The sequence below is a fragment of the Saccostrea cucullata genome, unplaced genomic scaffold (assembly GCF_032062105.1).
Source record: "Saccostrea cucullata isolate Sc308-1 unplaced genomic scaffold, CSIRO_AGI_Scuc_v1 ctg6103, whole genome shotgun sequence".
NCBI classification, from domain to species: Eukaryota; Metazoa; Mollusca; class Bivalvia; order Ostreida; family Ostreidae; genus Saccostrea; species Saccostrea cuccullata.
This window is the reverse complement of record NW_026928896.1, coordinates 343-15,870: the sequence shown is the minus strand read 5'-3', so window position 1 is coordinate 15,870 and position 15,528 is coordinate 343. Positions and strand designations below refer to the sequence as shown.

Sequence of the window (15,528 nt, the reverse complement as noted above, 5' to 3'; positions counted from 1 at the left end):
TCAAACTTCATATGTTGATACAAATTGATGAGAGATATTCAACTGCATCAACATATTTTACCTTGACCTTTCCTTTGACTTTTGACCTCACTTTTCCTAAATTAGTGTCAAACTTCATAGGCTAATACATATTGATGTAAGCAATTCAACTGTATCAACATTTTCGACCTTGATTTTTATTTGACCTTGACCTCAACTTTATCAAATTGGTTTCAAGTCAGTTTTAAGTAAATCGTTCACAATATTTTTTTCAACTTCAAATGCTGATAAGAGCTTTTCAATTGCATCAATATTTTTTGACCTTGGCATTTCCTTTGACCTTGACCTCACTTCAAAGAAATTAGTGTCAAACTTCATATGCTGATACATACTAATGTAAGCAATTCAACTGCATCACTATTCAAGATATTCTGATCAAATTTCATACACTTATACAAATTTTCATGTTGCATTACTAGTATACCCTCGGCAAGGCATTCATGTCCTATGGACATATTTCTAGTTCATATTTTAGGGTAAGAAGTGTCCATGCTAAATAGCATAGATGTATTTTATAAAACTGAAATGCTGTTAGCATTATGAACTATTTTGAAAAACTGTATTTACAAAAGACAAAGTATCGAGCAAAAATATACATGTAATGTATATGTAAAATTTCAAATTCGTAACTCTACAGTTCTTGTGGAGTTGAGCAACAGGGATTGCCAGACAGACACCTCATAATCATGGTCCCTGAGTGCCTCTCTGCTCCACGGGTGACAAAAAAAGGACTCCCAACACTAGCACAATACAGATTTTATTTTTTTTTTAAGATCTCATAAGGTAACAAAGTCACATAAAATACATGTCAGGAAAATAGTAAACAGTTACTTTCTGAACAGAAACTCGGCCTGTCCTGTCACAGTTGATTAACATTAAAAGATGTCTTTCTCACATGAAATAAAATGACACATGAAAGGAATTGTCTCCCTTTCTCAACCTTATTCACATTTTTGGTCAGATGCAGTAGGCAGTAGCAAGGCTCAGCATAAAATATAAAATCACTAAAAGTGTCATCTACTCAGTAAAATGTTGATGATTTTATATCAGTTTGTATGAAGACGATAGCTTTGACTTGATGAATGGGAGATTCCTCTCTAACTGCCAATCTTCTCCACTTCTTCTATGTCATCTGCATCTAATTTCTTGATTTCACGCCCTACATTGAAAAAGAAATAAAGATTTAAAACTTATTCACAAGTGTAGGTAGCCTTAAAATCCTAAGAGAGCCATATCTATTATTCAGTAAGATGTATCTACATAAATACCTCCGTCTTAAAAACACAAAATGAAGAATTCAGTGTATAGATTTAGGGAAACAAAATCTACTGAAAATCTATAACTGTACAGAAATAATACAATTACCAAAGTATCTCTCAATTGCTTTCATTGTTTGAAATGTCCTCTGACCATCCACCATGTTTATTGCTAAGCCCTTTTTGCCAAAACGACCCGTTCGTCCAATCCGATGGAGGTAGGTCTCAAAGTCAGGTTTGTTTTCTGGGGGCGGAGTTAGGGGAAGGTCAAAGTTCACCACAACTGTCACTTGTTCCACATCAATACCTGTAATGAAAATAAAAGAGAATCTGTCATTTCTCCTCTCAAGAATACTAGTAAAGGTCACACTGAGAAAGAAATCTGAGAAAGGAAGGTTAACTTTATGTTGATTATTTACTTAAATGTCACTGCACATCCATTCCATGTACCAAAATGCACAATGCACGAATCTTTTATTAATTTATCTGTATTTTTAAAACAAGAGGCCCAAGGGCCTTGAATCGCTCTTCTGATAAATTGTACAATCTATCACTTCTATTAGAAGCCTCCAACTCTATTAGTATCATAAGACCCAAAATGCATCAACTTACAAAGTTTGATAATATTTAGCCAGTTAAGACTGAAGATATTATAATATAATTATCAAATACCATAAGTAGGTCAAAGTGACCTACCTTTTGATTGGAATTTTCTGAGGACTCAAGATACATTAATTGACAAAGACTCATGATTCTAATTAAATAAGTACCTGAGATATTCAAAAGTAGGTCACCATGACCTACTTTTTGGTCAACATTCTCTGAAAACCCAAGATGCATCATCTGACAAAGTTTGACAATTCTAAGCCAATTCTAAGCCAATTAGTTCCAGAGATAATTAAAATATAGCCATCAAATGTCAAAAGTAGGTCACGGTGACCTACTTTTTGGACGACGTTATCCAAACATCCAAGATGCCTAAACTGAGAAAATTTGCTGATTCTAAGCCAATAAGTACCTGAGATATTCAAAAGTAGGTCACCGTGACCTACTTCTTGTTGGACATTCAATGTAACCGTAAGATGCCTCAACTGACAAAGTTTGATGATTCCGAGCCAATAAGTACCAGATATAATCAAATATAGCCAAAAAATGTCAAAAGTAGGTCACAGTGACCTACTTTTTGGTCGACGTTCCCCGAAAACCCAAGGTGCCTAAACTGACAAAGTTTGATGATTCTAAGCTAATATGTACCTGAGATATTCAAAAGTAGGTCACTGTGACCTACTTTTTGGTCGACATTCTCCGAAAACCCAAGATGCATCATCTGACAAAGTTTGATGATTTTAGGTCAATAAGTAGCAGAGATACTTAATTATAGCCACAAAATGTCAAAAGTAGGTCACTATGACCCAAGATGCATCAACTCACAAAGTTTGATGATTCTAAGCCAATAAGTACCGGAGATACTTAAATAAAGCCATAAAATGTCAAAAGTAGGTCACCATGACCTACTTTTTGGTCGTCACTCTCCGAAAACTAAATATGCATCCACTCACAAAGTTTTATGATTCTAAGCCAATAAATGCCTAAGATACTGAAATATAGCCATAAAATGTCGAAAGTAGGTCATCGTGACCTACATTTTGGTTGACATTTTTCAAAGACCCAAGATGCATCTACTGACCAAGTTTGATGATCGTAGGTCTGAAGGTAATCAAAATATGCATTTTAAACAATTTGAAAACAAATGTCGGCAAAATTTAAAAAGTAGGTCACAGTGACCTACTTTGTTATAAAAATGTTTTAAGGTCCCTAGATGCATCAAAGTACAAGATTTGATGATTCTAAACCTCCCAGTGTCTGAAATAATGGGATTTAATGTTTTTAAAAGGATAAGTCATAAAGTTCAAAAAGTAGGTCACAGTGACCTACTTTTAAGTTGACATTGTTCAAGGACCCAAGATGCATCAACTGACAAAGTTTGATGATCATAGGCCTTAAAGTGTCCAAAATATGCCTTCAAATCAATTTGAAAATTTGAAAAAAAATCCCCACAAAATTTAAAAAGTAGGTCACTGTCACATACTTTTGAGTTAACATGATGTGAAGTCATAAGATGCATCAACTTACCGGATTTGATGATTCTAGTCCTTATAGTAAGAAAAATATACACGTTTTTATTAATTGTAAATTTAGGTCAACTTTGAAGTGACCTTGAGACCACGCCCTTTGCCCAAGGGTCATGCCTTGAACAATTTTTAATCTTCAACATATCCTGATCCTTGTATGTAAGTTTGGTGAAAATCTGCCTGGTGGTTCTGGAGAAGAAGATTTTTTAGCAACCAGTACTTTTGGTTTCATTTTCCTGATTATCTCCCCTTGTTTTAGGGTCCCAACCCTTATTTTAGTATAAATGGTAGCCCTTGGGCCAAGGATACCCTGTGACAAATTTGGTACTGATTGGCCAAGGGGTTCTTATGGCCCATATTCTAAAAAGTTAACGCACACCGCACAACGCACAAATGGCCATAGCATTAGCTCTTTGAGCCTTTGGCTCAGAAGAGCTAAAAATGTGCTTTAGATTTTATGTATTCTTTTACGGTGTTAACTACACTCAATTAAATCCTCCACAATAGCTACCACTCACCCCTAGCTGTGACGTTTGTGGTGATGAGTACTTTCTCTTTGGCCTCTTTAAAGCGGTTGATGATGGCCGCCCTTTGTTCTATTGACAATTCTCCACTCAGGAGACCTACAGCGTGCCCTTCCTTTGTCATCTTCTCTGCCAACCAAGCTGCTGTTCTTCTTGTCTGTATAAGACACAAGTTTTATACAACTGAGTTATAAAAAGCAGCTACTGAATTTAAAATATCATCATGATGTACTGTAGATCCTTTTTTTATCATGAAAGGACTCTTTAACATCAAATAATAAGAATAATAGTTCAGAAATGGACGGTTGATCAAAAGTTTATTCATAAATTTCTGCACTATAAAAATAAAAGCAAGTAAATTTATTTTGTGAGTGGTGCTTCTTGTGAAATTAGGGAATAATTAAATCCATGTGCATATTTTTGAATCTACAGTTTAATAGAGAAGTATCTTGTCATCAGTGGGGCTAAGTCTTTGAAGAATATTAACGTATTAAATGTCTTATTTCTATTTAATATCTTTTATAAATTTTCACGTGCGCCTACATGTACCCATTCAATACTTTGAAAGTTATTTTTGTAAAATACAGTGTACTTTGAAACTGTTGCATTACATCCTATAGAAAATTGAAAAGACTTTTAAAATTTTTTTCAAGTTAATAAAAAAATTTTAATTCAAATTTCAGATATCCCAATTTGCATTTTGAGAATTTTATATGGTGAGTTTTGAATCAGGCTGTGTTTGACTGTATTGTTTTAAATGTTTTTGCTAAAAGAATGACAAAACAATTACTGTTGACTTGTTTTATGATCTGGCAAAAATTCATGCAATAACTAAAAGTTGTGTCATAATTCATTATGTTTGTGTCATAATTCATTATTTTTTATCATAATTCCTTTTAAATAAGTACCTTGTCCCAGTGTTAGGTTAAATAATTCATATATAATAACAGTCACAGGTGTTTACAATTTGTTTACCTATAAATGAAATGAAATCATTTCTTTATTACCTACTAAATGTTAATGATTTTGATTGGGCTTCCCATATCCAGTGCATTTTTACAGTAAAAACAGATTGAGGTGTAGTACAGGTTTACAAACTAAACAACATTGCCAAGTCTAGTACAAACAAAGCTAAAAAAGACAGTCTAATTGACAACACCTGTACATTAAGAATAAATCACAATTTCAATATCTGAATATTTATCCTTTACAGGCCTTACAGACAGCAGTACTCACAGCACAGAATATCATAGACTGTCCTATTGATATAGAGCCGTAGATGTTAGATAAGGCCTGGAACTTGCCCTCCTGGTCGGCACACTCTATGTAGTACTGTTTGATATTGTCCAGAGACTGCTCCTCGCGCCGGAGTCGGATCACGATGGGGTTGTTAGGAATCACAGCCTGCGCAAATCTCATCACTTCATCCTCGTACGTCGCAGAAAATAATAACATCTGACAGTCCTTCCCTAATCCCCTGAACAAAAGTAAAAAACGTCAATTCATGAAGTAAATTTCCTGAAATTTTTAAGATGATGTATATGTTTTTTATTTAATGACCCACTAATTCAATGATAAGTACATACTGTATACAGGGTTATTTTTGCCCCGCTTTATTTTCGCCATTTTCACACTTGCACACGATTTCGCCCAGTTTTAAATTCGCCAAGTCACAGTTTAGTTTTAAAAAATATACTCTATTCTTTGAATTCTTCCCATTTTAAATTCACCCAAGGTAAGGGCAAAAGGGGCGAAAATAAAAAGGGGTGGGGGCGAAATTTTCCCTGTATACAGTACGACCTTACATGAAGGTCATCCCACTGACCTTTGGATTCTGATGGACTGGTCTTGATGACCTTGTGTTGCAATCATAACATCTGCTTCATCTAAGACAAACACTTTGATCTTTTTAAGGTCAAAGAAGCGGAATTTCAGGGCCCAGTCACACACTGTCCCCGGGGTCCCAATGATCAAATGTCCATATAGTTTTGTCCCTCTACTCACTGTAAATTGAAAAGTTAATTCTATATACGTTTGGTTTTCTTTGATGAAGAGGTTTAATGAGAGTATTATAAACAAAATTAATGAGTTGATATTTGAAAAGATAATTAAATCTTCTAACATTTCTCTCCTCTGATGGCATATTCAATTTTCAGATCTGTCATGAACTTTCCCATCTCTTCCACATTTTTGCCGATTTGCAGAGCTAACTCATAAGTAGGTGCTATACACAGACACTGCAAGGAAAAAAAAATCAATATTGCAATAGTCTTCCAAATAAAGTATAAAAGCATCATCTCTCAAGGCTCAAATTGTAATAAGTGGAACTGATTTAAAAAAAAAAAGTGAGACAAATATCACAAGCAAATGTCCCTGAATGGCTTGTTGCATTACATTTTTTTAAATTCCATTAACATTACGCAAATATCAATGCCCTTCTTCTAACAGTTGGAGATGTTGTATAATAGAACAAAATGTAGGCCTAGATCAGAAAAAGTAGGTTCTCACTCTCTGGAGGTCAGTAAACCTATTTCATATCCAGTTCAACTTAATAAAACAACTAATTCATCTGCTAAAATTAAAAGCCCAAGCTCTTACAGTTCAAAAGATAGTTCTTACTATAATTTCAAGGTCCTGATTGCTGCAGTTCAGAAGACAGACTGACAAGAAGAGTGCAAAAAGGTGAACCTTAAGTGTCAATCCACTAAAGCTCTGGAAGCTTCAAGCATTACTCTCACATCACTTTTTTGGGGGATTTGGGACTAGGGCCATTAAAATTGGGGTCTTTTAGAGAATTTTTTGAGAAATCATTACATGTATCACCATTAAAATCATAAAAACTTGGGTTTCTAATGTTTGTTATGAACTTAGTGTATGTTTAGAAAAATTGGCATGCTCAAAATTTAGCCAAATAACTGAGTACATGTAATTAGTTGGTATATTTATGAATAAGCACTACATACTACCTGGTAATGTGTCATATACTGTACTTATAAATGATTTCTTAGTGGTAATCAAAAATAGCACATTGTTGTCTGTACCAAATTTGCTAAAATATGAATCCCATTTTTTAAGCACTTTTAAAAACAGCTTCAAATCTGTTCAAATGAGAGACACAACCTTTAAGCTTAAATGACAGATGTTGAACTCCGTCTTTGGAATTCATATACAAGATACTGTAGATTCCTTATTTTTCACGAGTACTTATTATGGCGAAAGGCCTCTTCAACGTCAAATCACGAGAATAATAATTCGCGAATGGACGGTTCATCGAGAGATTTTACGTTGTTTCTATATCAACATAAAAATAAAAGCGAGTAATTTTATTTTGCGACCGGTGCTCCTTGCGAATTTACACAATAATTAATTCCACGCGCATATTTAGGAATTTACAGTACCAAGGGCTTCAACAGTTACATGAGTATAAAGCAACAATGTAAATTGTCCAGTAAAGTATATAATAAAAACTAAAGAAAAAACTAGATGAAGAATTGTTGCCCAAAAATGGGGAAAAAACAGAACAATCAGGAATTGACAAGATAATCTAGTAGTCAGCACCAATTGATAAAGTAAATCTATTAACTTGTCTGTACTTTACAATTACATTCATGATTCCCCTTTATCACTATCACCAGACTAAAGAAAAGAGCAGTAGGGTGAATTCACCATGCATCGGATACCCTTGTACTTCAACAAGTTCTAGCGATATCGCTACCGACAGAAAATTATCAAAATGGAGTTTAACATTTAGTTTGTGATTAAAATATCAACTTGGGACACAATTATATGCCCTTTATTTAGAAAATATCCTCAAAAATCGAGTTTTTAGGAATAACTCAAAATTCACCATGGATCGGACATTGTTTACCATGCATCGGACAGACGGTATTTTGACTGGATAAATATCATACCTTTATTAAAGTGCTTTAAAATCCTTGATATGGATATATTTTTATCTTTTATCTAAGAATTAACCCTCAATTTAAATCTAATTGACGATATCGTTGCACAAATGTAGAACGATTCAAGAGACCTCACTCTGCCTTAAAAATGCTTTAAGATGCTTTTAATGCGGTAATTCGCGCCTTTTTTCATGGTTTATCATACTCTGGTTTGTAGAAATAAATTGAGTCAAATTCCAGACGTCATACATCGATAACCTGTATTTTGACTGAAAATATAGAGTTTTTATTTTCCTTTTCCGCAAAAAACAGCTATCAGCTGGGTTCTGTATGAAAATGGTAGTGCTTACCTTTGCATCGGAAAGTGTCCGATGCATGGTTAATTTGTGTCCGATGTACGGAGAAATGAACATACTAGTGAAAACCAGCTTTTAAAAGAATTATACGAACATTGAAGTGAAATTTCTTTAAAATTTATGTAAAATTATCAATCTTTGACTTTATTCACCAAAGTCTGCCTCGTTCCGTTGAAGTCGAATTTTAAGAACGATAACTCTAAAAATCGCAAAATCTTAAATTCCTGGTTGTTCCCCTTTGATGATGTAAAATATGACGTAACTTCAAGGCCATTCTCGGGGTATTTTTATCACAACATGATAATAACAATCGGTATCATTAAAAAATTTAAGTCTTCAGCTTCAAGACAGAAACAAATAAATACACGGAACTCTTAAGTTGAAAGAGAGTTTATTGTCTAAAGTTGTCCGATGCAAGGTATGTGTCCGATGCATGGTGAATTCACCCTACTTGAGCATGAAAAACTGTATATAGCTAAAAGTTTACCCAGCACAATCCCTCTCCTGTTGGGTCTCTCATAGTCTTTGAATAATATACAATGTTTAAAATGTGAGATTGGAGATACATGTGGATAGTGGAGGCTGATTTTACCTGTGGATAGTGGACATTGGTGTCTACTCGACTAAGCATGGTCAAGACAAAGGCTGCTGTTTTTCCTGTTCCACTCTGACTCTGAGCAATCATGTTTACAGGACTGTTAAAAAATTTCAAATGATCAAGGCATAATAAAAATTATGCAACAATCAAATTTCAAAAACTCGCAAACTCAAAATTTTTTTTTTTTAACTTGCATTGATATATGAACACAATGATTCATTACCTTAAACTTCAATTACAAAAATAAAGAAATTTGTAAACTTACGGATCAGCTAAAAGTACAGGTAGAGCAGTTTCCTGGATTTTTGATGGTGTGTTGTATCCCATACTGTAAATTCCATCTAAGAGCTCCTTTTTCCTTTTAATAGATGAAAAAGACAAACATTTTGAACTGATAGCTAAAAATCCTCTAATTTTAAATTCTACTAGAAAATTAATATTTTTCAAGATTTCTATTACAATCAGATTCTGAATGACGTAATCAGACTCACAAGTTTAAAGCCTCGAATGACTTGACAGAGTAGAGTGGGGAATTGGGGTCCTTTTGTAGAACTTCTAGGTTTGCCTTGGAGGATACAAGCTTTGAATGGACCAACTTTCTAAGGAGGGAGGCCTCTTCTTTTGTTGTTCCTGTAAATATTTTGAAACATATGCATCATTCCATATCATTATATTGAGGTGAAAAACATGCCTTATAGATAACCAGTGTTCACATGTTTAAAAAACATACATGTTTTACTTTAACTACAAATCAAAACAGTTGAAATTTGTCATGTGTTTTAACTACAAATAAACGTAACTGAAATCTGCCATGTGTTTTAACTTCTGGTACAATTTAACATAACCAAGATCAGTCTTGTGTTTTAACTTCAATACCTTTGTCTTCATCATCTCCTGAGGCTCCTGCCCCATCCTGAGCGGGGGGTGGGGCAGCAGCCATTGCACCTGACCCCTGGACAGGTCGTGGTGGTGTCTGACTTGTCTGGGCGGGGCCAGGCCGTGGCGGTGTCTGGGGTGTGTGGGCAGGGCCACTCTGTGCTGGGGCACTGGGAGATTTGGATGGGGCTGTTGTTTTATCTAATGTTATTCTGTTAATCTGAAAATGGAAAGTTAAGTTCATGTAAGTTTACAATATTGGGGCTAGGAATCATATAAATTTTACCTTATTTTCCTATCATGCAAAAATACATATAAGTAATATCATGCTTTAAATACTTATTTCATTATTTTTAAGTATAAGTAATAACAAAAACAAACATTTTCTACGTATCAAATATTATAATATTGTGCCTTTTAATATTATTAAAATTAAATAAAAAATTGTTAATTGCTTATAAGAGATTAGAGTAGCAAGCCAGCATTAAAAAGTATTACAACATATGTGCATGCTGCATATAAATAACTGAACGAATACAGTCTGAAGGAAGTTTTTGATTTCACTTGAAGTCTGTCTAGATTCCTGCATGTCTGTTTGTCTGTCTGTCTTTTGCATAATATTTCAGAAAGTCACAACATTCTGTAATGGCTCATTTTAATAACTTCCATCCACTGTTTTAAAGATAATTTAGAGGTTCCTTGGGTCTGTGAATATTGCATTATGTCACATTACAACATGGACCAAGAGAGATAATAGAGAAATACTGAAAGTTAAAATGTTATCTCAGCACTTTCTGGAGTAATACAGTGTGGGATTCGATCTGTAAAAACACTAAACAACAGATGACCAAGCAACCATGCAGTTGTTGTACATAGTGTCTACAGTAAATGAACTAGTATTTTGACAACAACCAGTACCGGGTAAATGCATTTTCACATATAAGTACTGTACAAACATACAGCTACAGTTCTGTAGATTTAATGAAACTTTAAGCAAGGATGTAAATGTGTATCATATTAGTAGAAACTAATATGTACAAAATACTGCTTGGTCATGAGAACTAGGCATTTCTACTTTTTTAGGATAATGTGGTTTTAATCTGTTACTTTGCACAGCCACTAAAGCCAAACATACAATAAATAAAGTATACATCTACAGATCAGAAAGAAAAGTAGTAAATATATGCATCTGTAATCTGTAAAACATAGTTGCATGTTACTATCAATGTGCCAGTGCAAGTGTAACTATAAAGCAGTAACAATGACAATTATATTTTATCAATGGCGATACAGCATCTTGATGCTCATTCTAGATTTATTCGTTTAGGTGAATTACAAAAGAATCGGTGACATTTTACTGCAACAGAACATTCTACACAGCAGAGTGTGAAAACCATGCTGAATTGAAGCACTCGAACACAAGCTACAGAGAGTGGCATTGAGAGACCGTATTACAACACGCTGGTATATACTTCTACCTGTTGTGACAAATCATTTTTCTCGACTTCTTCTGCCCAGTTCAGTGACTGGTTACCGGTTTCTGGAGTCTTTTCAAAACAATGCAAACATGTACAGTATTCTGCAGTTTAAATATCAAACTAAATTATTTAAGCTTGCACTTCTATGAGCCCAAAATAAAATTATCATAGTCAACAAACTTTGTTCAACAAATTTCAGACTCCATGCAAAGCTAAAATGTTAACTGATCTGATGCATGCCAAAAAGAAAAAATTAGCAAGTTCAAGTACCAAGGTATGCACACTATGTAATCTAGTATTTATATATTTTATTTTCAACAACTCCTTCAAAGTCAATTTGGAGAGATGACCCTCCAAACTGAAGAAAATGTATCTGTTTTCTGTTGATTTAATGTGTTATGGCAACTGACAAACATATCAAGTGTGACAGGATTTGGTTTTACCCTCAAACTTAAGTACCACTCACGGCACCAATGTAACCGAAATTCGCTACATGGTATCAATGCAATTTAGGTAATTCCACGATACCTGTGTAGCAAAAATGACCGTATGAAAATACAGTAAAATTTGTCTAATCCGGATTCTGAGTAATCCAAATTTTTGTCCATTCCATCTATAAATTTTAGTCCTATGCACTTCTTTAACAAATTCATTAGAAAAAATTCTGTGTAGTCCGGATACTGTCTATTCTGTATTCCGAACGGCCATACTGGTCCCAACTGCTCATAATTAACGGTAATTATTCCCTCTAATCCGGCCACACCTGAGTTACTTCAAAGCAATTAACACCTTTCGTGGTGGATGTAATAATCTGTGTTTACATTAGCATGATTAGTGCCATGACACGTACTCTGTGAAATGCGGTGGTGACGCAGCCCACTTGAATATAATATGATTAAATTACAATTTAAAAAAAATAACTTTGTTTTAACTCCTTTTTACCACATTATAAAATAAACACAAAAATATATATGTATGTACGCGATTTACAAATCAAAATGTAAATCGGGACCGAAAATCGAACGCATTTCAAAATGGCGCCATAACACTGTGGGGGAAGACGTAATTTCTTACATGAAAATTAAAAGTTCAATCTAATAATTAGCACATCGTAAATAATTGTGCATTATTGTTAATACATTGAATGAGATCTTTGACAAGCGAAACCCGGTCCGCTTGATACATAGTAGGCCTATATATATTATGCGTGCCTGTAAATTTTGATTGAGGTAAAATTTCACCGACTTTCAAACTTCGTGAACAAATAAGAAAATACATTAAGTCATGTGAGACTATTCTATAATTTCCAGACTCCAAAATATTGATTGATTTTATCATCTAATTTTATTCATAATATGTATATGATGTACTTGTGAATAAACAACGAAATTTTCGAAATTGATATTTTCCTGCATTTTTCTTGCACTCCGGATTCTGTCTAAACCGGCCAAATTTTATGGAACCGGCGGTAGCCGGTTTGAACAAATTATACTGCACATCTTTAATATCACACACTTTCTTTATTAATAATAGTACTTCGCGTTTTATACCAATTTCTTACTAACCAATAAACCTCTCAAATTGTCACAAAAGTGACTTACTAACCCAAGAATTTTAATAACAAGAGTTTGCAAATTAACAAGTATTTATTATGGCAACAATTGTATTTTATTAACAGCACAAAAATATTTACATTATATATTTACAACCAAAACTGATGTACTAACGACCTTATACTTATGAGCCTCAATAAAAATAGTGCCTACCTAACAAATGTACAAAGTCCAGAGCCCGTCCTACCCAATGCTAAGTCCAATAGAAAGTGACCCACCCCTGCATGAAAAATCTACTATGCCTAACCGAACCAGTTTACCAAAAAAAGAAATAAGGAACTGGAAATTAACAATGGAAATGAACGTAAAAGTAAGGAAAATAAAATGGACAACTTAAACAAATGAACAAGTGAACGAGACAATTAAATAATTTGAACGAAACAGAGACAGAGACCGGGATCCACCCCGATTATCAGGAAGTGAGCTGGCACGAACCTTTGAGAAGGTTCCAGGCCAACTGATCTATACGTGAAATACTGGACTTTAAATACACCGCGGACTGAAGGTGTGTCTCTCTTATCAAATCAAAATCTGCATTTTATATATAACCCAGACAAGGACATTACCCAAATCACTGTATAAAGCTAGAAAGTTTCCGAATGTTTAATAAACGATCGTAACCAATAAGAGTTATCGTTATTTACTAACTCTGTAAAATTCAATTCTACCACACAAATATATTTATAATTGGTATCGGAAACACGTGGTGTTGTTTGTTTACGTGTTTAAGAAGTATTTATAGTATCTAAGATTTGATTGGATTATAACGATTGATATGAGTTCAAATGAAATCGTGCGGAACAGGTAGTTTACCTGTGTCCAGGTATTAAGAATTAGAAGTTATTCGAGGTTTCGCTGCGCTTAGTGCAACAAGTCCCCGCCCTCCCACCCTACTTTATAATGTATATATCTGATATGATTTAATATTTTCGTTTTTTATTTTGTAGAATGTTGTTTCAAGAAGAATATTATTTGTAACATTTATGTATAATAAATGTCTGTTGCACAGACGCAGGCGATGCCGTTCCTAAACATGTGTTGGAGTTTTGAATTTATAAATAATTTATGTTCGGTTGAACTGGTGAAATAGAACATAAGTTATCAACATTTAACAAACTCAACTCCAGGGAATAGAAGTTAGAACCACGACAATGAAATAGGTTAATGCTTCAAAGTTCGGAAACAGGTGCTGAATTGCATGGCCATATTTATTCCATTTATGATACCTTTTATCGGTGGTAGAGTTTATTTATATAGGTGTAGTAGCGGTATGCTTTTAAACATGGTATCTATATTTCTTGCTTGAAAGTGTCAGAATCTTTACTGAAACAACTCTTTATGTGTATTTAAAGTGATTTCAAAATCTTATTACTTTAATTTTCATTTACAAGCTAGCCCCTATGGTTTACCTGACTTGTCAACGTCTGTTCCTGGGAATCAACTGCAGCTCCCCAGTCAAGGTCTGCCATCTTTATGTCTAATGAGAATAAAATACTTTTAATCCACTCATATTAAATCATTTATCATGTCAAAAATCATAAACGGCAACTTTTATATGGATATGACAGAAAAATTAAATCACAAGTATGTAATAATAAACATATAATGTACTGCTAAGAGTAACTTATAAGTCTGGCTAGTTGTTATACCTATAAAGGTATTTATTCGTCTAATAAATTTATAATTAATGTATACACAAAATATGATAAAAATATTTAGTATTTACTTATTCACTTACTTAAAAAAAATAATTAAATTACTAAAATCTTGTTTACTTTCAGATACAGTTAGTATGATGTAAAAAAGCATATTTGTGACAATTTCTTACATTATTCGTTCTATAAAAAGAATTACGTATTTTCTGTCATATTTGACTAATTTTCGAATGATTCATGAATTAAAAACAAATAGTCACACACGTGTGTTGCGTAGTTCGTAATTTTCCGTTGAACAAAATGTTTTCTTGATACTAAAGTTGTTGTTAAAAATATAGAATATATTTAAATATGTCTATATATTTATGTCCAACGACCAGGTTTATATAAAATGGACACACACTGTGACATTACACTACCTTTTTATTTTTTCCCGATACTGTGAATTCAACTTTCTGTTTTGAAATTGTCCTTAACTTGTACGAATGAAATTCGCTCTTATTTAAACTTATTAAATAAATACATGTAAGTTAAAACTGATTTTTGTGAAATATTGATGTTTACTCTTATGAGGTTTTTTTAATAATGATTGGTATGAAATTATGATTTTGAAGTTTGAAAAAAAATATTTTGGTCGACATAAGTTACGTTCGAGTTATCTGATTTTTTTCAGCTTATTAAATATGTTTAAAATTAATTTCTTATGGGAATATTCATTAAAATGTTATAAAATTAAATAAAAAATTATTATCATTATCATTTTTATCAATCATCTTTGAAGTAATTTTGGTTAGAAAAATGCTTTAAGAAACAACTTTTTTTCATTCGAAAATAAAGCTTCAAATTGACATTGACCAAAACCTCTGAGGAGGATGAAGTGTCATTCAGCAGTTTTCTGTCTTTTATTTTTTGTGGAATGTATTGCAGATGAGGATTTGTATGATGTCCTTGGAATTCGTAGATCAGCATCGACCAAAGAAATAAAGCAAGCCTACAAAAACCTAGCGAGAGAATGGTAAACATAGCAGTTAGTGATAACTATTCATCTTGCTTCTCAAATTTCAGATGCAAGAGTCAACCATCGGGCAGATATATAGAT

General features: G+C 33.4%; 1 protein-coding gene across 2 annotated transcripts; it reads right to left on the bottom strand.

The window, feature by feature from the left end:
- Nucleotides 1–778: 778 nt before the first annotated feature.
- On the bottom strand, nt 779–14,251 carry LOC134279093 (ATP-dependent RNA helicase DDX19A-like). 2 transcript variants are annotated; one of them, XM_062761446.1, is made up of 12 exons: nt 14,184–14,251; nt 11,162–11,230; nt 9,684–9,903; nt 9,299–9,437; nt 9,073–9,165; nt 8,802–8,904; nt 6,074–6,188; nt 5,777–5,954; nt 5,188–5,428; nt 3,946–4,108; nt 1,405–1,602; nt 779–1,198 (listed from the first exon to the last, which is right to left on the bottom strand). In XM_062761446.1, exons 1-12 carry the CDS (start codon nt 14,241–14,243, stop codon nt 1,137–1,139), a joined length of 1,641 nt encoding a protein of 546 aa, XP_062617430.1. In that variant the 5' UTR covers nt 14,244–14,251; the 3' UTR covers nt 779–1,136. The 2 variants fall into 2 exon arrangements, with proteins under 2 accessions (XP_062617430.1, XP_062617431.1); XM_062761447.1 differs by lacking the exon at nt 11,162–11,230.
- Between the last annotated feature and the right edge of the window lie 1,277 nt (nt 14,252–15,528).

What these genes read in the sequence shown, in the direction of transcription:
- LOC134279093 (XM_062761446.1), bottom strand. Translation starts at nt 14,243, where the DNA reads ATGGCAGACCTTGACTGGGGAGCTGCAGTTGATTCCCAGGAACAGACG. An exon ending in AACAGACGTTGACAAGTCAG is followed by an intron (nt 11,231 to 14,183) that starts GTAAACCATAGG and finishes TGTTTTGAAAAG; the next exon opens with ACTCCAGAAACCGGTAACCA. An exon ending in CAGTCCATCAGAATCCAAAG is followed by an intron (nt 5,429 to 5,776) that starts GTCAGTGGGATG and finishes ACTTTTGTTCAG; the next exon opens with GGGATTAGGGAAGGACTGTC.